The sequence below is a fragment of the Rhipicephalus sanguineus genome, chromosome 3 (genome assembly GCF_013339695.2).
Source record: "Rhipicephalus sanguineus isolate Rsan-2018 chromosome 3, BIME_Rsan_1.4, whole genome shotgun sequence".
Taxonomy (NCBI): Eukaryota; Metazoa; Arthropoda; class Arachnida; order Ixodida; family Ixodidae; genus Rhipicephalus; species Rhipicephalus sanguineus.
In genome coordinates, this window is record NC_051178.1 from 7,437,155 (window position 1) to 7,459,193 (window position 22,039).

General features: G+C 48.6%; 1 protein-coding gene across 1 annotated transcript in view; it reads left to right on the forward strand.

The window, feature by feature from the left end:
• LOC119386432 (proteasome adapter and scaffold protein ECM29) overlaps positions 1-22,039 on the forward strand; it is an 814,720-nt gene that overhangs the window by 38,963 nt on the left and 753,718 nt on the right. The window contains exon 3 of the mRNA XM_037653733.2: positions 18,839-19,083. Coding sequence (XP_037509661.1) covers positions 18,839-19,083 — 245 coding nt within the window. The remainder of the gene's footprint in view (positions 1-18,838; positions 19,084-22,039) is intronic.

A 22,039-nucleotide genomic window follows, 5' to 3' on the forward strand; every position in this document is an offset into this window, starting at 1 on the left:
GGACGGTTTGTGTGTGCAACATCATTAAGGTGCCGCAATCGAAGCAGTATGATGCTCCGGACCTTGCACAACTATGGCTCAACAAGCCTCGCTGCATTGCCACGTTTTGTTCACGACAGAAATTTTTGATTGGCTGACTAAGATGGTGTGAGCTGTAGAGCTGAGGGAAGGCGCTGGGAAACGGAAATTGTGCTTTTATAGCTATTAAATTAACCCGGATGATGATACGATTCGGGGTGCATTGTTGAATGGACTGCCAGGATTCTGAACACACACGTTTAAAATTTCTGAAAGAAGTTTGACACAATCCTTTTAAGAAGGTACGGACACAAAATTTCACTGCCGAGATAGCCTGTGGGACCGATTCCCGTGAACATGCATATATCATCTGCAAAATATCAATAACGAATATAGCTTGGAAGATATTTTAAATGAATTTTGAAGCTTGCGTGAGCGATCGACACCCTCGCTCTATTGACACCCTCAAAGGTGAGCCTCGGTGACCCCCCTACTACCCTCACGTGACCACACTGTAACGAGTTATGATGATGTCATAGATGCCATTTCTTTTTGCCGTATTCGCTCCAGCAGCCTACTTCTCAGCGACTGCTCGCGAACCACGCGGAAGTGCGTCACAGTTCTGTGTGCTGACGTGATCGAGCGTTGCAGATGCTAGGTGGTGATAATTGCACCCGGAAGCTTGTAGTTTTTGAAACCGAAACTGACACTGGTCGGTAATGAGCAGCCTGTGATTAATTATCTGTCGCGCGCTGCAGCAAACAATGTGCCATGACTAACAGGCCCCTAGCAACACATTGCAGCAAAAAAACGCGAGGCCAAAATTTTTATGTCCCCGTTAAAGCAGAGGCCCCTTTAGCCCTGGCTTCACGTAGACGGCAGCTATAGGCTGACCCACCCAGGGTAAGTCAGCAGTCGCCTTTTTCTGTCTCTCACATTTAGTCTTTCGTGTCTTCGCCTACCTTCCACTTACTTGCGTTTTTCCAGGTGGCAAGGGTTAACCTATTGTATGGCATCCAACCTTGGGCATGTAGATTGAGCTATAGTCGCTGTGTACAGCTAGCGTCTGCGATTTCTGTAGGTCTTGTAGCATCACCTTGTTGCACTCGATGGTAAGTGGCTGGCGTTGCTTCCAAAAATGATGTACTATTTCATGGTTTCAGCCTCCTTTCCATGCCTTTTTGATCGGCTTCTTTTGGAAAGACCAGTGAAATCCTCCTGTCTACTGCAAAGAACGACTTTGCATGCTTTCATATTATCTATAACCAATGTCCAGGAATGACTGTAAGAACAGTCTCACCTTTTTGTCATTTCGAAAAGTCCTACAGATACAATCGGACCAGGTTACAAAGCCGCGGATATGGCCAGTGAAGACCTTCTCTTAGAACTTCAACGCAAGGCCCAGTATGACAGGCTGGACTCTCGCATTGTTTGGCAGTACACCCATGACTGTAACAGCTCACCGTTCCTTAATCACAGTTCGCAGTGTGGTATTCGATAGTGACCTCTTGAATCTCACTGATAATAAACTCCTTGACAGCCTAAAGGATCAGAATGTTCTACAAGTGCGGAGAATCAAAATAAGGCGCAGTGACCCCACAAGGCACTTAATTCTCACTTTTGGTTCCGCTACACTCCCAGAGTATATTCAAGCAGGCTACATAAAAATGCACATTCGACTGTACATTCCGAATCCCTGCAGGTGCTTCAAATGTCAGAAGTATGGCCACTGTTCACGGGAGCTGCTGTAGCCGGATGTTTATGCACAGATTGCTCATGTGGTCCGCATTATTTGAACTCATTCCGCATACTGACACTCTTGCCCTGCGTGGAAAAGAAAGGATGCCAAAGGATTTAACAAAGCAGGGGAGCGATTTTTGTTTGTGACACACACAGGCGTTGGGGCGGTACCGCAACGGCTTTCAGCAGCTGCGCGGATAACACACGGTGGGCCGGCAGCAGCTTCTTCTTATCCCGCATCGGTGGCAGCTGCTGCTGCTCCACTTCCGTCTATGATGAGCCAGCGGGCCTTCGATGCTCCTGTCCATCCAGTGAAGCCTGACACACCATCCGTTGGGCCCCAGGGATGGCCAAGCAGCCATGGACACCTCACCTTGCTCCTCTAGGCCTCTGGCTCAGAGGAAGCGGTATGCAGAAGTGGTACAGCTGTGCCAATTGCGCCAAAGCGCTACGTTTTTGACTTGCTGTGCCAAGTTTGGCTAAAACCGCAATATTTCCTGAAATTGCGCCACAAATCTAAACGCAGATATCAACAACTGAAATTCGTTTTCTCTCCAGCTTTAGCAGAACCTGACAGTGGTGTAAACCACTATAATTGTGCTTCATCCAGGGCATGGAATGTAATGTTCCGTATGAAACTGGAACCAGGAAAGGTAGACCTAACACTAAGACATGCTGGCTTATATGGTGCGATATAGTATTGTGTTCTTGGCTTGCCAGGTAGCTGCTGACTCCATGCAGATACGCCGCACTGGTGACGCCAGGATCATTGAGAATCGGTCCGGATGAGTTGTTGTTGCGCCTACGCATGGCGTGCTGCCTCCCTGAAGACAGCGTCTGCTAGATCCTGTAACATGACTGCCATGCTGACAAAGCTTGCCGTGTATTTGCACACCTGTTTAGGTGGCCACAACATTAATTTATCACGTATTGTCATTACATAGTGCCTGCCAAACAAACGCAAATATCTCAACCCTGCCACTTGTAAGGCACATAGAACTGTTTTGCTGTGCAAGCGTGCGGCATGCTGCAGTTAGCTTGCAACTAGCAGGCCGGCTACGTGACAAAATGACCCCCTCTTTTCCCCTCCATGGTTTTATATTTTGAATATAGAAAGCCCCGTCAGTCTGGTGACATTAAGACTCCTCTATTTTAGAAAGGTAGCTACACAACTACACGTCCGCCTTCTCGAGGGGTCCAAGGAGGAGCGCTAGCAGACGACGCGCCGCTTCCTCCCTTGCATGTTGCAGACGCCTGAAACCAAATTGAGTGCGCGCTTGAACCGCTTAATTATTAACATCTGGGGCCTATAGGGACAATAATTATGGGGACACAACTATAGGGACAATAACTTGAACGAGACTATAGGGACAATTACTTGAACGAGCCCGGAGCATGTTAAACGTTGAAATAAAATGCGTGGGTTTCCGAAGCAGCTCCTGAGCAGTTTCCCACAGCAGCTGTCATACAGGGCATTTATTTTTTCGTCCTTTGAAATTCAGCTCAACTTGAAGTAGAGGTGATATTTCGGTCAGCCAGTAGTGCTTGTTTTCTAGCTCGAAAAATATAGGGAGATTGTGAGATTACTGCTGCTTTCGGGCACCTAGCGCTCTTGTAATGTGCGGTGCAGAATACACGCTATTATTGGTTTCATTGCATTTGTCAGTGTTAGGAAGTACTATTCCAATGGTTACACAGTATTTTTAACGGAGCTTATTTTATTTAGAAAGTACTACTGTATAAAGTAAGTACTTATAAAGTACTACTGTAAAGTTCTACTGTATAAGTAATACAGTAGAACCCCGCTGATACGTTTTCGAAGGGACCGTAAGAAATAAACGTAAGAGACGGGAAACGTAAGAGCCGAAAAACAGGAAAAACAACAAAATATTTAGTGGTACAGAATTTTATTTCAGTGCTTACGAGCAGCATGAAAATTGGCGCGCTCAGCCGCGATCTAGTCGATGGATAGAAACGCGGAGCTGGGGACGGCCTGATCCACAGAAATGTAATCAACGTATCTGATTTTTTTAACACCAACAGCTGTAGGCATGAAAGAACTAAGCACATGCAATCACGACCAGCGCGGCGAGTCCGACCGCAAACCACGCGCACGACCATGCGAGCTCCAACCAGCTCGAACACCTCCCGTCATCCGACAAATAAGGATGATGATGAGTATACGCCAACGCTATGGCAGAAGTAAATGCCAATCTCGAAGGCCTTGCTTTCGCAAGCAATTCTCAAGGGCTATGCTTTTGTCAATAGTAAATGCCAATTTCGAAGGCCTTGCTTTCGTGAGAATTGGCAGGGGCAATACACAAATGTATTTTCACACAACTTGCTGCCTTGAGATAATGCTTATAAGCCTTTGTAACAATCCAGTATGGACACTAAATCATGCTATGTCACATATAATGGGAGTTTGATATTGCAGATTTAATGCTTACAAACGCCATCTTTGCAATACGAATCTCGAAGGCCATGCTTTTGTTTGCATCAATTGAAAGATCCTGTTGCTTGCGCCTCTCATGTGGCTAATATTACGGTCAAACCAGGCCAAGCTGCGTGAAAATGCACCATGGCCGCTCTCTTCGGTAGTCACTCGGTTGGCTCCGAGCGCACTTCGCGACGTATCATACGGGAACGGTCCGACAGTTACGATGTAACAGCGGGGTTCCCAATACATTGTATCCTACGGGAGCTATGCCGGGACCGGCGGAAACCAACGTAATAGCCGAGGAAATGCAGCAGTGAGGAACGTAACAGCGGGGTTCTACTGTATTAGAAAAAACTTCCTGTAACTAATTTTATGTAAAAATAATTGCTGTTCTGTATGAAGAGAATTCAATTACCTTTTGTTATTTCCTTTGATGTTTTTCTGGTGCTTTGGATTAATCAGTAGACAAAATTATTTTAACGAATGACTATCAGTACTTATTTACATTTACACATACTCTGTACCTTTGCTGACATAAATATTGCCGCATCCAGTCTGCACAGCGACAACAAAGAAGAGCTCGTGCAGCAAGAGAGAAAGACGAGGTTCACGCCCGATCCCCTTTTTCTAGTGCCTCGCATAATTAAAGTGAGCTGTGCTACGAGTATATCAGACTTCTGCTGTTTCTGCGTCGTGACACTGGTGGAGGTGCTGGGTACATGTTCGGGACACCTGCCAGCAGCCCCGCATCTAGCCCAGAAAGACTTCTGCACGTCGACACACCCGTTCACCGCACCAGCCGCCGCCTGTTGGGCCTGAGCCCAGAGTTCCGTCCTTTGCCAGAAAGGATGACCGCGCCTGTAAGCAGTGTCCCAGACATGACCAGCCCAAGCACGACACAGGTGACTGTTCTGAACCCTCAAATTCCGGTTGACTTCCACGGCAACACCTATGAGGACTGGCTCGAGGAGTTCGAGCGCGTAGCCAATGTTAACAGGTGGAACGCCGGACAGATGTTGGGCTACATGTACTTCCCTCTTCAAGACGGAGCCCGAACATGGTTCACGAATCGCGTGTGGTCATCGTGGGACGAGTTCCGGCGGAAGTTCCTTGACACTTTCGCAAGCACCGAAAGACGAGAGCATGCACAGTGACTCCTGGAATCACGGATTCAGAAGCCAAATGAATCTGTTGCGATGTTTGTTGAGGACATGGTCCGTCTATTTCATCGGGCAGATCCGGATATGTCCGAAGCCAAAAAGATCAGCCACCTCATGCGCGGCGTTTCGGTTTCAAGGAACTTCAGTTCTTAGGACATGTTGTGAGCCATCAAGGTGTTCGTCCAGACTCCGACAAGATCGCGGCCGTCAGAAAATTTCCGGTGCCAACGGATAAGAAGGCAGTGAGACGATTTCTTGGCCTCTGTGCATACTACCGCAGATTTATTGCCAATTTCTCGCACATAGCATCGCCTTTAACACGCCTAATAAGAGAAGACGTTCCCTTCGTATGGGGCGACGATGAGCAAGCGGCATTTGACGTTCTGCGACAGCGCCTGCAGACACCACCTGTGCTTGCTCACTTTGACGAGGACGCTTCTACCATGATCCACACAGATGCCAGCAACGTAGGTTTAGGCGCTGTACTCGTCCAGTGGCAAGACTCAGCCGAGCGCGTGATCGCATACGCAAGTAGGACGCTTTCCCGTGCCGAGTCTAATTACTCCACAATGGAAAAGGAATGCCTTGCTGTCGTATGGGCAGTCATGAAGTTTCGCCCATATCTCTACGGCCGTTCCTTCCACGTAGTCAGCGACCACCACTCTCTTTGCTGGCTGACCAACTTGAAGGACCCATCTGGTCGGCTAGCACGTTGGAGCTTACGCCTTCAAGAATTTGATATGACGGTCGTGTATAAGTCGGGACGGCAACACTGCGATGCCGATTGCTTATCCAGGTCACCGATAAAGCAAGACGATGCCCCAGAAGATGATGACATGGCGTTTGTAGGAGTAGTCGACACGGCCACGATTTCGTGTAAGCAGAAAGAAGACAGCGAATTGCTTCCCCTTATTAATTACTTGAATGGCCGGACTACAAGCATTCCTAGGACATTTGCCAGGAGCCTGCCATCATTCTGTTTGCGCAGTGGTGTGCTATATAAGAAGAACTTTTCTTCCAGCGGAAGCACCCACCTACTTGTCGTCCCGACGTCCATTCGTGAAGAGCTGCTGAGAGCTTGCCACGATGAGCCGACGTCTGGCCATCTCGGATACACGCGCACATTGGCCAGAATCCAACAAAAATACTACTGGCCAAGGCTTCCAGCCATTGTGAAGCATTACGTGCGCACGTGCCTCGATTGTCAACGACGGAAATCGCCACCTTTAAAACCAGCTGGATTGTTACAACCAGTTCAAGTGCCCACCGTGCCGTTTGCCCAAATTGGAATGGACCTTCTAGGACCATTTCCGACTCCGCATGCTGGAAACAAATGGGTAATAGTCGCCACCGATTATCTTACGCGCTATGCAGAAACAAAGGCTCTATCAAACGGCACCGCAGTATAAACCGCACAGTTCTTCATTGAAAACATCGTTCTGAGGCACGGTGCTCTGACAGTCATAATAACAGACAGAGGTACCGCTTTCACAGCCACGCTCCTGAAGACAGTGCTTGAGCTCAGTGGAACAGCTCATCGAAGAACTACCTCCTACCACCCACAAACCAACGGCTTAACAGAACGTCTCAACAAGACTATTGCCGATATGCTGAGTATGTACAGTCAACCACAAAAGTTTTCGGACCACGCGAGCGCGTGGCCAAGAGCCTCTTCACGACACTTCCGCTACGTCACCAGCGATCGACAGCAGCGCTACGTTGAAGACACATCCCTCCTTAAATCTACGGCCTGTCTATTTTCGCACTGTGCGCAAATATTTTCTACCTATCTCTTTCAACGTGACGCGCTCTTTGTTAGCCAGGGCTACTTGCTTATATTTTGAGAGCAGCATATCAGTATAAGCGTATTCTTCGGCTGTTATCAGTTCTATTTTCGCGTAGCCACGCTGTTTTTTTTTTCGTGAGTGCGTGAGTGAGCGGTGAGGCAGCCATGGGACACAGATGCTTAGTCAGTAGGCAGAATTTTTCCGTTCCTTCCCCATCGCTAAGTGACAGTAGCGGCCGGGATTTGATCGCCTGCGCCCAGGTTTTGCTGCGCAAAGCCCGAACCACCGCGCTGCTATAGTGGTTACATTTAGAAAAATAAGAAATAATCGGGTGCGATGACTGTTTTTATAAACTTATTCACAAGACATTTACAGAAGTGTCATGAAACATAGATCTCTCAAAGATTTAGTAAGAAGTGAAATGTCCGCCGTTTTCTAGCACCTTAGTGATGCGTGTGGGAATCGACTCGTACAAAGACTCAGTAATCTCCGGTCGACCGCGCAGGCTTTCCCATTCTTGTGCGATCGCTTGCCACAGCGTATCGGCCGTGCGGCCACGGTTGGCTCGTGCGGACAGCCGTTTCTTCAACATGCCCCAGACATTTTCTATGGGATTCAAGTCGGCGCCACATGGAGGCCACTCAAGCTGGCAAACAGCATGTTCTTCTAGCAATGACTGGACGATACGTGCTTTATGGATCGTGCTGCGGTCGTGTTGAAAAAAGTAGCAGCCGTCGCTGAAGGGACCATCCAGCGCATACGGAACGAGGTGTCTGGTGATGACGTCGCAGTACCGTGACGCAGTGAAGGGCCCTTCCAGACGCACAAGGGGACCAAGGCCATCTTTGGTGATTGCTCCCCACACGCTCACGGAACATCGTCCACTGGATAGAACACTCTGTGTGTAATTAGGCAGATATCTGCAAGAAATAGCATACAATTGGGTTCCAGCGGCGCGTCTAAAAATGTTGCGATTCCTCTTGCGTATGAACTTTATAATGATGTTATAGAGTTGCAATAGAAAACATGCGAACATCATTAGATAGTACCGAAAGACCCACTGGCAGCTTTTAATTAGCTTCAGAGTAAGTAGTACTATGAAAGAATCGTTAAAATATTGTTTTCAACATAATACCACTACAGAAAAATCTCGTAATATCCAAAACCTCATTTTACGTGAAACATGTTGTGGTGCAGAATTAGCTTCGTGAATTAACTGTCAATGCACTGTGAACACACCTGCAGTTTAGTGGACGTCAAACCCGCTTCCGTTGGTCCCAGCGCGTGGAAAAAGTTGACTCGTCGCTAAAGATGACATCACCCCATTTCTCTATTGTCCAATCTTTCATTGCTGTAGCGAACATGAGTCGTTCTTTTAGCTGGCTGTCTGAGAGGCAGGGCTTCTGTGCTGCTACGAAAGACTGCAGGCCAAGCTCATTCAGCCTTCTTCTTACAGTCTCGGACGATACCGTGAGCGAGAGCGCTTCTCGGATATCCTCTGCACTTTGAAAAGGATCAGCCACGATGGCGGCCGTAATCAGGCGGTCCTCTTCCTCAGTCGTGGCCCTTGGACGCCCACTGCGCTTCATATCTGTGAATCTGCCATCGTCGCGGAAAGCTTGAATAATCCTATTCACGGCAGTCCGGCTCCTGTTGGTTTGGCGGCAGATTTCGCGCTGAGGTATTCCCTCTATAAATAAATGCCCAATATGCCTTCTTTCGTCAAGTGGAACACGGAGCGGCATCTTTCCAAATAGGCAATCACCACGTGGCCTGAAACAAGTCTACTACGTTTTCAGAGACTGATACGAAGATGCGCCTATGTGTGAAATAAAATTTTCTATGCATCCGCTTTTTCTTTATTTTTGATGACAGTGAAACACCTCCCTACTATTTTTCTCAAGACGCAGAAGCAGCAACACTCATTGGACCAAGATGCTGCCAACCAAAATGCGCCAGTAAACGTCGTGTTAAAAAATCGTCGCAGCGCTTCGTGAAACTTATCTACACACTGGCACACCAGTCAACAAAGGTTGCAGTGATTGCTGCGATACTGCTATCAAGGCAGATATGTGGCGGTCTTATCGCAGACAGCGCTCTGCGTCAACACAACGAACTAACAATGTCATGCACGGGAATAAAAAATTAACATGCAGGCGAGTACCAAGAGGGCTCATATCAGGGAGAGCGCCCCTGTCGCCGCTAGGTGGCGTACCGCTAGGTGGCGCGGATAGGCAGTCTGGCACGCGCTCGCGTGGTCCGCAAACTTTTGTGGTTGACTGTACATAGACGTGGATCATAAAAATTGGGACGACATTCTACCGTACGTCACGTTCGCCTATAATACAGCTCAGCAGGAAACTACGCGCAGGACGCCATTTAGTCTTCTTCATGGTCTTGAAGTGACAACGATGCTTGATGCTATGTTACTGCATGACTGCAATGATACCGACACGGATGCTGAAACTTTTACTCAACGAGCTGAAGAGGCGAGGCAGCTTGCACACGTCCGAATATCCCGGCAGCAGAGTTACGACGCACAGCGTTATAACTTGCGACATCGATACATCAGCTATCAACCAGGCGAGAAAGTATGGGTCTGGAGCCCTATTCGCCGACGGGGACTTTCTGAAAAATTACTGAAGAGGTATTTTGGTCCCTACAGTGTTGTGCGACGCCTAAGTGACGTGAACTATGAGGTTATCCCGGACAGTCACTCGCGAACTCGCCAGCACAAATCGGAAATCGTGCATGTTGTACGAATGAAGCCCTATTGTGCAGATTAACTTGCATCATACGTCTACTACACCGTCTTTTGTAGTAGCGCATCGGGACGATGCTCTCCCTGGAGGGAGGCAAATGCCGCATCCAATCTGCACAGCGACAACAAAGAAGAGCTCGCGCAGCAAGAGAGGAAGACGAGGTTCACGCCCGATCCCTTTTTTCTAGTGCCTCGCATAATTAAAGTGAGCTGTGCTACGAGTATATCCGACTTCTGCTGTTTCTGCGTCGTGACAATATTGTGTAAACAAGGTTCAAATTGTCACGTTACCCATTTTTTTGTGCATGTAATGCGCTGGTTTGATGTTATGACAGTATTTGCACATACTTGTGTGTCTTTACTCTATGCCTTGTATATGGGGGCTTGGGCTTTCTTCAAGTGATCTGTTTTGCGTTTTGCCCAAGCTTGCCCACATCTACATGATCTCAATAAACTTTGATATTGTTACGTCCACAGTAAGGGTCTGGGGTTTATTTACAGAAGGCTTGGACGGCAAGACCGCACAGGACGAAGCTGCCGAGAGATCTTCTTCTTTTCCACCACCACACACTTCTTCGTCTTCTTAGTCCGGCACATACACGGAGTAATATTTCCCCCTTCGCAGACGAAGCGCACCGCGCGTTTTAGGCATCGTCCCGCCGACTAAAAGGTTTGAGGCGAGCCACATGGGTGACCTCAGTCTTTGTAGATCGTCTCCCACTAGCTGTCAGTCGGGCTATTCTATAGTCCACTGCACTGAGGCGCTCAAGGACAACGAATGGGCCGTCGTAGTTTGCGAGGAGTTTTTGGCACAAGCCACGCTTGCGCAAAGGCTTCCATACGAGCACGAGGTCTCCCGGTTCATAAGTGACGAGCCGGTGCTTGCTGTCGTAGCGGAGCTTCGATCGGTCTTGTGATGCTATGGTACGCAGGCGGGCAAGACGGCGAGCTTCTTCAGCGAGACAGAGAGTTGCGGCTAAAGAAGGATCGTCATTATCAGTGAACGAAAAGATAGTATCGAGGGTATAACGAGGGGGTCGAACATAAAGAAGAAAGAAAGGGCTGTAGCTGGTGGTCTCGTGTTGGGCAGTATTAAAGGCATACGTGATGAACGGTAAAACGTCATCCCAGTTCTTATGGTTGGAAGCCACGTACATTGACAACATATTCACCAGTGTCCGGTTTGTTCGTTCGGTAAGGCCATTCGTCTGTGGATGGTAAGGCGTCGAATGTCGAAGTTCTGAGCCACACATACGGAGGAGTTCCTCGACAACGTCTGCCGTAAACTGACGTCCGCGGTCACTTATGATGACGCGAGGAGGTCCGTGGCGCAGTATAATCGAGTGCAGAAGGAAGGAGGAGACTTGCCCAGCAGTCGCAGATGGTAGGGCGGCCGTCTCGCAGTAGCGGGTAAGATAATCGGCGCACACTACAATCCATCTGTTGCCTTTCGATGAGCACTGAAAAGGGCCCACGAGGTCAATGCCAACTTGCTCAAATGGAGCACTGGGAGGTGTCACAGGCTGTAGGAGTCCGGCTGGAGCTGTCGTGATTGATTTATGCGCCTGGCATTGGGTACAACCGGCCACGTACTGCTCAACTGACTGGCGCATGCGTGGCCAGTAAAAGCGCTCCTGCGTACGATGGAGTGTTCGGGTCATTCCCATATGACCCGAAGTTGCGTCGTCGTGCATGGCGTGCAGAATAGAGGAACGTAGCGTAGCTGGAACCACCAGCAGGAAGCGGGAGCCCGTCGCCGAGAAGGTCTTCTTGTAAAGCAGTCCTTCACGAACGCAAAAGCGGCCTTCCGAAGTGGATGCTCGTGCGTCAGCAAATAACGGCTCCAAACTGACGTCCTTCCGCTGCTCAATTTCAAATGTGGCCTTGTCCGGAACCAGTGGTGTCACTGACGCAATGAGGTGATCGAAATTGTCGGCATCGCAAACTGTAGTATCAAGCGGCATCCGCGAAAGGCAATCAGCGTCAGCGTGTTTCCTGCCGCTCTTGTACAATACCGTAAAGTCGTACTCTTGCAAGCGTAGGGCCCAGCGTGCAAGACGGCCGGACGGATCGCGAAGGCTTACAAGCCAGCACAAGGAATGATGATCCGTGACCACTTGGAAGGGACGACCGTACAGGTATGAGCGGAATCGCTGTACAGCGAAGACGAGTGCCAGACATTCTTGCTCAGTCACTGTGTAATTGCGTTCCGGCTTACTTAAAGTTCTACTGGCATATGCAATGACGTGTTCCTTTTCATTGCAGCGCTGTATAGAACTGCACCTATGCCAATTCCGCTGGCGTCAGTATGAACTTCAGTCGCCGCAGACGGATCAAAGTGTCGGAGAATAGGCTGCGACGTGAGTAGGAACTTCAGTTGGTTGAAGGAAGTCTCGCAGTCGTGTGTCCATTCAAAACTAGCACCTTGACGAAGCAGGCTGGTCAAGGGGAAGGCAACGTCCGCAAAGGCAGGAATAAATCGGCGAAAATACGAGCACAGGCCTAAGAAGCTACGAAGCTCCTTCGTTGAGCGAGGTGGTTTAAACGCTTTCACGGCCGCTGTCTTGTTTGGGTCAGGCCTGATGCCATCTTTGTTGACGAAATGTCCAAGTACCAAGGTTTGTCGCTCGCCGAAACGACACTTCTTTGCATTAAGAACCAGGCCAGCGTTTCTAATACATTCCAGAACGACGTCCACTCGTTCGTTATGTTCATGAAATGTGCGCCCGAAAATAACAATGTCATCGAGATAACACATACAGATGTTCCATTTTAGGCCCCGCAGAATAGTATCCATGAACCTTTCGAATGTGGCGGGAGCGTTACATAACCCAAACGGCATCACGTTAAATTCATAGAGTCCGTCCGGGGTTATGAAAGCAGTTTTTTCCTTGTCCATTGGATGCATAGGAATCTGCCAGTAGCCGGAGCGTAAATCTATAGACGAAAAGTAGGACGCCGAATGTAGACAGTCCAAGGCGTCATCAATTCGTGGGAGAGGGTAAACATCTTTCTTGGTGACGGTATTCAAACGGCGATAATCGACACAGAATCTCCAGGCACCGTCCTTCTTTTTCACAAGAATCACTGGAGCTGCCCAAGGACTCGATGATTCTTGGATGACGCCCTTCTGTAGCATTTCACGCACTTGATCGTCTATTATCTTGCGCTCGGACGGCGATACTCGGTACGGTTTTTGCCGGATTGGCTGTGCTGTTCCTGTATTTATCCTGTGGCGTGTACGAGACGCGGGGATCGAAGGCGCATGGTCACTCTGTGAAAAATCGAAAACCGGCAAGTACTTTAGCAGAACGTCTAGAAGTATACGGCGCTTGTCTGGAGGCAGTGACTTGTCGACCATAGGCGAAATTTTCGAATCGTCTGAGCAAGCGTTCACTTGGTCATCACGTCGAACGTTACTGAGGACAGCTACTGTCGTCGGCGAGTATTCTTTGAATGAAGCGAGCTTAAGTCCTCCTGGTAGCAGCACTGGTTCATTTGAACAATTTATGGTCCAAAGTTCCGTACACCCTTTCCTTACTGAAACTATGCAATGGGGTACCAACGCGTTCTTCTTAATGCAACTTAAATGGAAAGGTTCCACCATCGCGTCGAAGCTGGTATCGTTGTCGTAAATAGGCGAAGGAATTACGGGAACGCATACAGCACAGAATGCCGGGACAACGGTATCTTCGTGGACTCGGAGTGCACCGGGTTCCCTGCCCGAATTCTCCACAAGTCCATCAGGAACAGTGTCACTTATGAACACCTCGCCGTTTCTACAATCAACAGTGGCTCCACACATTCGCAGGAAATCAATGCCCAGAATTATGTCGTGCGTGCTCCGTGGAAGAATAGTGAATTCTGTCGCAAACACTTGATCACTCAGCGACACTGCCGCAGTACAAACACCAATCGGACACAATGAGTTGCCACCCACGCCACAGAATGTTGTCGCTTTCTCCCACAAAAACATCACTTTGCGTCCCAACCGACCTTTGAATGCAGCACTCATGATCGACACGGTCGCACCAGTGTCCACCAAGGCCATTGTATCTACACCATCAACAAAAACGTGCACTTTGTTCTTAAACATAAACACCGGTGGAGGTATCTCTTCTTGCAGCAAGTCACCAGCGACCTCACCCCCATCGGCCGCGCTGTCTAGTTTTCCTGATGTGGTGACGAGGAGTGGCGACGGGGCGACGGAGACCGGCGCAGTCGAGGTGCTGGAGGTGGTGTCACACTTCGGTCGGAGGCAGGAGAGCGGCTGCGAAAGGTTCCCTGCCAAAAGCTGCTCTTGGGTCGTGGTTGGGTGGTCCAGCATTCCTCAAAAGGTGGGACACCAGGCTGCTGCGTCCAGGGTGGCGGCCGTTCATAGCGTGGTATTCGCGAGCGATCGCAGTACCTTGATATGTGACCGGTCACACCACAGTTGTAGCAGACGGGAGCTGGGCGCAGTCGTCGCTGCCCTTCGACGTGTCCCGGCACGTTGACGTGATCATTTGTGTAAGGGCGACGTTCCACATAATCGTTCGTTGGTCGGCGGTATGGGCGTTCGGTGCGGAAGCGCTGAGGGTACAGTGATCTCTGGTAGTAAGTCGTGCTTGAGCGATGGATAGGCCGGGATTCCGCAACCTCCGCTGCGTTGACGGACGGATCCTCGAAATCCCCATGCTGCGGGGTAGCCACATCTTGCGGGAAATAGCATCGAGAGGTGCCGGCCACTTCACGCGTCATGCTTTCATGTTTGCAAAGCTCTTCCCGGACGATCTGACGGATGGTTGTAGCGAGGTCAACAGTTGGTGTAGTTTCTACACTGGCCACCGTAGTGACATTGGCCAGACGACCAAACTTCGGCGTTATTCTGCGCTGCTTCAATGTCTCAAACGTCCGACAGTGGCGAATGACATCTGACACTGAAGTTAGGCTTTCTTTGCTGATGAGAAAGTTGTAGACATCCTCTGCAATGCCTTTCAATAAATGTCCCACCTTGTCTTCTTCGGACATGCTGGCATCTGCTTGCCTGCAGAGCCTCAAAATCTCCTCTGTATACATTGTACATGTCTCTCCGGGTAACTGAGCCCTTTGTGCAAGAGTCTGCTCAGCAAGTTTCTTTTTCGCAGCTGCGTTACTGAAACACTTCGTGATCTCCTCAACAAAGCGTTCCCACGACGTCAGTAGGTCTTCATGGTTCTCGTACCAGACGAGTGCAACATCGGTAAGGTAAAAAAACCACGTGAGATAGCTGGGAGGCAGCATCCCATCTGTTGTAGTGGCTTACCCGCTTGTAGTGCTTGAGCCATGCGTCCACGTCTTCGTTAGCCTTCCCGGAGAAGGGTCGTGGCTCTTTGTGATGCGGCCAAGAACTGCTGGGGGCTGGTTCCCGAGTGTCTGTGTCGTCAGGCATGATGGGCATGGAAGGAGGCAGGCCGGCGAGGCGACGACTTCGGCGAAGTCCGAAGGGTAGCGTTTCCGTCGTTGGTTGTCTTACCCCGCACCTCCACCACTCTGTTACGTCCACAGTAAGGGTCTGGGGTTTATTTACAGAAGGCTTGGACGGCAAGACCGCACAGGACGAAGCTGCCGAGAGATCTTCTTCTTTTCCACCACCACACACTTCTTCGTCTTCTTAGTCCGGCACATACACGGCGTAATAATATGATAGGAGAAAATAAGAGGAAAAAGAAGACTGTGCATAGTAATAAGCAAGAACAAAAAAAGCAGAATCTTGCTTTTGTTCGCATCGAACGCAGGCTGTCTCGTCTCGTCCACTGAGAAGTGAAGCCAGGTCAGCAAATGAGGAGACCATACGAATGGGGCCCGATCACGCTATTGCGTTCTACTCTTGGAGGCCAAGCTCAAGTGTCCTCAAGCTTTCGCATGGTTCTTCGGTTCTGCTGTGGTCTCACATTGGACTGTCGGAAAAACTGCTCTCTCGATATACAGGCCTATACCGAATGCTTTGTGGAGGCAACTCCTGTAATATGGGAAATCATTCCTGTTGCATCATATTCTTCATCCGCCCGGCAGTCCAGCGATATCGCACATGTCGCACACTTGAAGCCGTACCACTCTCCCAGTGATGTTGACATCTAAACGCGTTGAGATGGCGCTTCTGCTACTGGGGACAATGCTAAAAGCAGCAAAAGTGGTTGCTTGGGCGTGTCAGTACGACATAGTGCAAAGTAAACAGTGTGAAAGACGGAACACCAGAAAAAGGTGTTCGATTGCTAATTGCCTTGTCAGGCGAGGAAATCGATTATCTCTCAGATGGCTGTACACGCAATGAGCACGGTTTGCAGGGATAATGCTGATAGTTTGTTGATATTATCTTTGTTTATCATTTCTATGTTCCTTCTTTCTTTTCATTTTGGACTGTGCAAGTATATATTGCGCGGCGTTGATGAATAAACCTTTGTTGTAAGTCAGCGCTGTTGTTTGTCTTCCTTTTTCTGGTGTTCCGTCTTTCGCGGTGATTCATGCATATTACTAGTCTCACGTGAATGCCGTGCCTCGTCATTCACGTAACAACATTCAATGCTTCTTGCTTGCAAGAAGCATTGAAGGCACTACGTTGGTAAGAGTTAGCTGTAAGGATCAACGACTACTTTAGTGTCCGCTTGCATGGAATTAACGTTGTCTTCTTGTGTAAGGTGAATGCCAGAGGTTGCTATTCAATTTAGTGTCCTGCAAAGTAATGAGAGTTTGGATCTTACGGAAGAGTATAGTCACCTAGGCTAAGTAGTCGTGGGGCATCAAAATGCAAGTGTATGGATGAATTAAAGGGGGGGCTCGACAGAAAGTTGCTTTGCATTTATCTCCTTCTTACCAGCACTCGCAGTGCTTTTGGTTCATACAGATTGAATGATAGTGCAGTCATTAGAGCAGTGATTCGACTCCTGCGCCAACTGCGCCAAAGTGCGCCAAATTGTATTTACTGCGCCATCCTGATAATATCGACGAAAATTGCGCCAAACTGCGCCAAAGTCTCGGGTTTGGGGGCGTCTATCACCGGCAATCGCACGGCCGGCGCGTCAGAACATGTGCAGCTTGATCTTGGGGCTGCCAAAGTCACAACCATGGACCAAGAATTATTCCGCTGAATAAATAGCGCTCGCGCGTGCGTCCTGAATAAGCCACGATGCCATGCACGGTGCCGACGCAGCTTCTGTTCTGCAAGTCGGCTCGACAGCAAAACGCGCTCTCCGCAGAGGCTCGTGACGTCTAGGCCTCTCGGTAGCGAGAAAGTGCGACGGCGATTCATCGGCGGACGTCGTCTGTTCTAGAAACGCTGCTGATAGCTCGTTTCAAGCGTCGCACGGCACATAAGGAAAGCAATGTTCAGTAATAACTACTACATGTGTGCTGCTAAAATGTCTGTCGCTTCTGTTTCCGGACATCGCGGAATGAAATCTGGGATCGCTAGCAGTATATATATGGAACAATACCGAATTTTCCTTGCTTCGCGTTTATGGAAGAGCACGCGAACGGTGGAAATGCGTTCACACTTTTCCTCAGATATATTTTATCCGTGGATATTCATTCGGAAGAGCTTTTTCGTAATTGCTTATACCAGCACGTCCGAGTTTAATCACTCTGCGGTAAATACCCCCTAAATGGCCCTGCCCTTTCGAGCTCACGTGCTAGGGTTCCAATTCGAATTTTTGCTTGCTTTTTAAAAATGTCATCTCATTAATAAAAGCATATATCCTGGTCGGAGCAGCCGCAAATACGCAGCTGTCAGTAGCGGGCCCGTCGCTGACGGCCCACAGTGAAGCCATGTTACACGTCCGCCCCTCACTTTCGGGCGTCAATAGATGACGGTTAAAAAAACTCAGTTTCGCTTAAGGGCGAAGCAATGAATGCGATACCAACAAATTGTATTGTTAAACGAAGTAAGGCTAGCAGCTAACTCTTTTGGATTCGACCTCGCGTAACTCAACAAAACACTGGTTTTAAGGGAATATGACCGCTCCAGGAACTGAAGCGTTTTTTTGCTCTGAGTTCTCTAAACACGAAGTAAGCGTTGACCCCCCGCTCCCCTGGCGTCCTTTCATGCTCCTTACGAAAGACGGGCGGGGCGTTTCCTCTCTGTTTAATGAGCAATCGACGGCAGGCCCGCATGCGGGAAGATGTTATCTCATGCGCTGTCGGTGCGATGAAGACAGACGGCCGGCTAGCTTAATCTCCGCTTCAGCCGCGTTCGTCGCCAGCGCTCGCGAGCTTTTACCCGTGGTAGCTTGCAGAGAAGGAGGAGGAGGATCAACCCGTCGATCGAGAAGAAAAAGAACCTGGCTTTCGCCTTGGAGTTTTCTTAGGGGAATGCATTAGGGACAGTGTGGCTCTTTGGCATTGAGGCACTGCTGTACATCAAGGCGTTTGTCTACAATGTCTGCTGATAACCACATAGATGTATTTAGAGTGTTATTTCATAAAGTGCAATTTTATTGATTTGGTATTCTGTTTATTTGCTAGTGTCGAAAATAATCGCCGAAGAGGTTAATTCAGAACACTCAACTGCATGAGCCCTTATTTTTTCATTAGCGAGTCATGTATGGATTTCTCCTGAGATGATTTTTTCCATGAGATTTGCAATGAATCGAAATATTTCTAGCCTTCATAAGAGCCCCATAGTAATATTCCGGTGCTTGAATGTTATTGCAATATGCTTCTGTAGTGCACTCCAGGATGTAAAATTCGCTGCTCCAGAGTGCTCCCAGATGCAAAATTATCTGCTCCAAAGTGCTCCAAGATGAAAATTTTGCTGCTCCAAAGTGCTCCAAAACGGAAATTTTGCTGCTCCAAAAATTGCTCCAAATCAGAAGTCCTCGGTAGCATCACTGTTAGAGCTGTGGGAGTTATGGTCAACCCTTATGTGTGTTGGTGAGTTCGGCTGTTGGTCACACAAGGCACCTTTTCTTGTGTGCAGGTGATGGAGTTGCTGGTGCACGTGAACAAGCGGCTCAAGTCACGGCCACAGGTGCAGCTGCCCGTGGAGGTCCTGCTCACTCATTATGCAGCTTCTGCTGGTGCCAGCCAGCAGTCCTCGTTTTTTGTCAACTTTGCCCTGGTGTACCTGCGCATGGGCTTTCCCCGTCTGCCCTCATGCCAGCAGGTGCAGCTGCTGCCCCGGCTCATGGAGTGCCTCACTCTCAACAGGCAGCACCAAGAGGAGTGAGTGGTTCAAAAAGCACTCGACCATCCCTGATCTCCTTCTAAAAGATGTCACTTTATTATAGTGCTCATTGATTACTTTTGCAAATAGTTTTTTTCTTTTGGTTAGGAAATGCCATTTTAGGCCAACAGCTTGCTTCATAGCAAGCTGGTCAGGAACAGACTTTGTTGAGGTAGAGTACTACGGCTAATGTAGTACCCTTGTCACATGGGTGTTTGGAAAGCCTTCCAACTGATAGTCTACTGACTCAGTGGTCAAGCAAGAGCTGTTACAAGGGACATTTCAAAGGCCACCGAGTCTACAGTGGAACTTTGCCACGTTAAAAGTTTCATTGAAGCGGAAATATCGTTGTGGTGAAATCTGTCCCAGAACACTGTCACATTTGACTACACACTTCACAAACATAATATATTTTTGAGAAAAATCTGTCAGGTCATCAGCACCGTGGTTCAACGCTCGCACTCAGTCAGTGGCTGTAACAAAGTGCTTGATTGGGCTGGTTGGTGCTGCATGATAGACGAAGAACGAAAACAGCACTAAGCACGGACGAGAAGCCTTGTCAGCGCTGTGTTTGTGTCCTCTTCTCGTCCCGTGTTTGCGCTGTTTTCGTGCTTCGTCTACCGGTCAGTGGCTGCATCGCGACATCGTCATTGTGGGCTCCAACGGCATTGCAAATGACGTCAAATGCATCCATCACACTCTGTGCAGAAGGTGGGGCCAATGTGCCTTGAGCATCACACTCGCCATCTTCTTGCGCTTCGTGTCCCTGAAGAAAGAGCACAGGTGATCGCGTCCCTTGCCTTCAAAATTGTGGACAGCGTGCTGTTGGAGATGCACTTCGATGTCTACTTTCTTTTCTGCCGCTTGAAGCCTCGCTGATGATTTGCACCTTCACCTCAAAAGAAAGGAACTTGCGCTTTGTCCTCATGATGGCACAGATTCAAGTGCACAAGCACAAATGACAGGCTTCAGCGCTTTTACAGGCACTTTGGTTGTTTTAGTGAACGCTTTGATCACGTGATGTCTAATGGGTACGGATCGGCTGTGTTTCTGGCTTGGCAAAGTGGGCCTGCGCCTTGTTCCAAGGTGGTCAATGGCATCGTCATCGCCAACAAACAATGGCACTCTCCTTCGAGTTTGTTTACTGGTGATGCAATGGGTGCACATTTTCAGTGAAACAAAGCATTTTGAATGTACAAAAAGTTACATGGTTGGTGATAAGCTTACTTTATCATAAAACAAATTTTCAAGCCAAGCTCCACAGAGCGAGAGTTTAAGGCTTGCTGAAGAGTGCCGCGAGCTTGCCAAGATCTTTACAACGCATGAACAAGAGCGGCAGAAGAGCATTCGTGATGGCACCACCACTTCTGAGCCCACGTTCCTCCCTGGAGCGCTCGTGTAACTCTCGGTCCCTACCACTGCAACTGGCCTCCCTTCAAAACTACTGCCAAAATACGAAGGCCCCTACCGTGTCGTCGAGCGCACATCCCCGGTCAACTACCTGATCGAACCGATCGAACCATCTTCGGACATGCGCCGTCAAGGGCGCAACATTGTCAATGTGGAGCGCCTCAAGGCCTACTATGACCCGCTCATGGTGACAAGCTGTTAGGTCGCCGGGTGGCTCCCTTTTTGTACCCGGGGTAATCGTAGCGAAGCCTTGGACCTGCGTAATAGGTAGCGCTTTCCAGCGCGTTCTAGTGGGTCGTCCTCTTTGGCTTCTTCTGAAAGAACGCCGCTCGCGCTGAGAGTCTGTGCTTTGCTTGACTGTCGCCACTGCGTATTCGCCACTGACTGTCGCCACTGCGTCGCTCAGTGGCATCAAATAAACACCTCAACACTATGTATTCATAACTATGCATTCATAACTATGTTAGATCTTGCCAAGATCTTTACAACGCATGAACAAGAGCGGCAGAACCTAACCAGGGCTCATCGGTTAGGGCACTTTTCCTCGGGCAAAACCCGACCTATAATCGCAAAATTCTTTAACGACAAAGAAATCGAGACAGTGCTAGGTCATGGATACAAACTGAAAAACACTGCCTTCAGTATTTCACGTGACTTTTCTGAGGTCGTGAGAGTGAAACGACGTAAGCTCTTGCACTTTTCCAAGGAGATAAGAAAAGATGGCGATAGAGTTCGTCTTGTTTTGAACAAACTTTTTATCAATAGTGATGTTTACGAGTGGAACTCCGAAACTAATCGTGCAACACGTGTAACACGGTCCGTTAGCGATTGATGCCCACGCAGTACAACGTCATTCTGCCGTTCCACTCAGTCTGCATCAGCTAAAGTCAAACATATATGCGATGGCAGTATCACCTTCTTATATACAAATATCAGAAGTGTGCTCTCCAAATCTATTGCTTTATCATCCATCATCGATTCAAGCTCAGCGTCTTTAGTCTTACTTAGCGAGACATGGCTGGACGACACCGTGTCGGACCAGCATATTTTGAACAGTTGGTCCTCGTTTACAATTTTTCGCTGTGATCGTAAGCAGAAAAAAGGCGGTGGCGTTCTTTTGGCAGTTAAAAAAGAGTTCATATCATCAAATGTTCCAATAGACACTTTTTTAGAATGCTTATGGGTGACTGTGAAATGTGACTTTAGACATTTGTTGATTGGTGTATTTTATCGACCACCTAACATGAGCGCCACTTTCTCTGAAGAATTCCAAAGAATCCTCTATGTTCTTGTTGATCGCTTTCCTAACTATGTTCTGCTCATTTTTGGTGACTTCAACTTTCCTGGAATTAACTGGCCAATTTTGACTGCTTCTCCAACTCTAACAGAGGAGCACTGCTTTCTTCAAACCTGTCTTGACTTTTCTTTAACGCAGCTCATAACTAGTCCCACACGCAAGGCGGCTTCGTCTGCAAATATTCTTGACCTTATTCTAACTAATAATCCTGAAATTTGTGTTGCTTTGTCCCACGTGGATGGATTGTC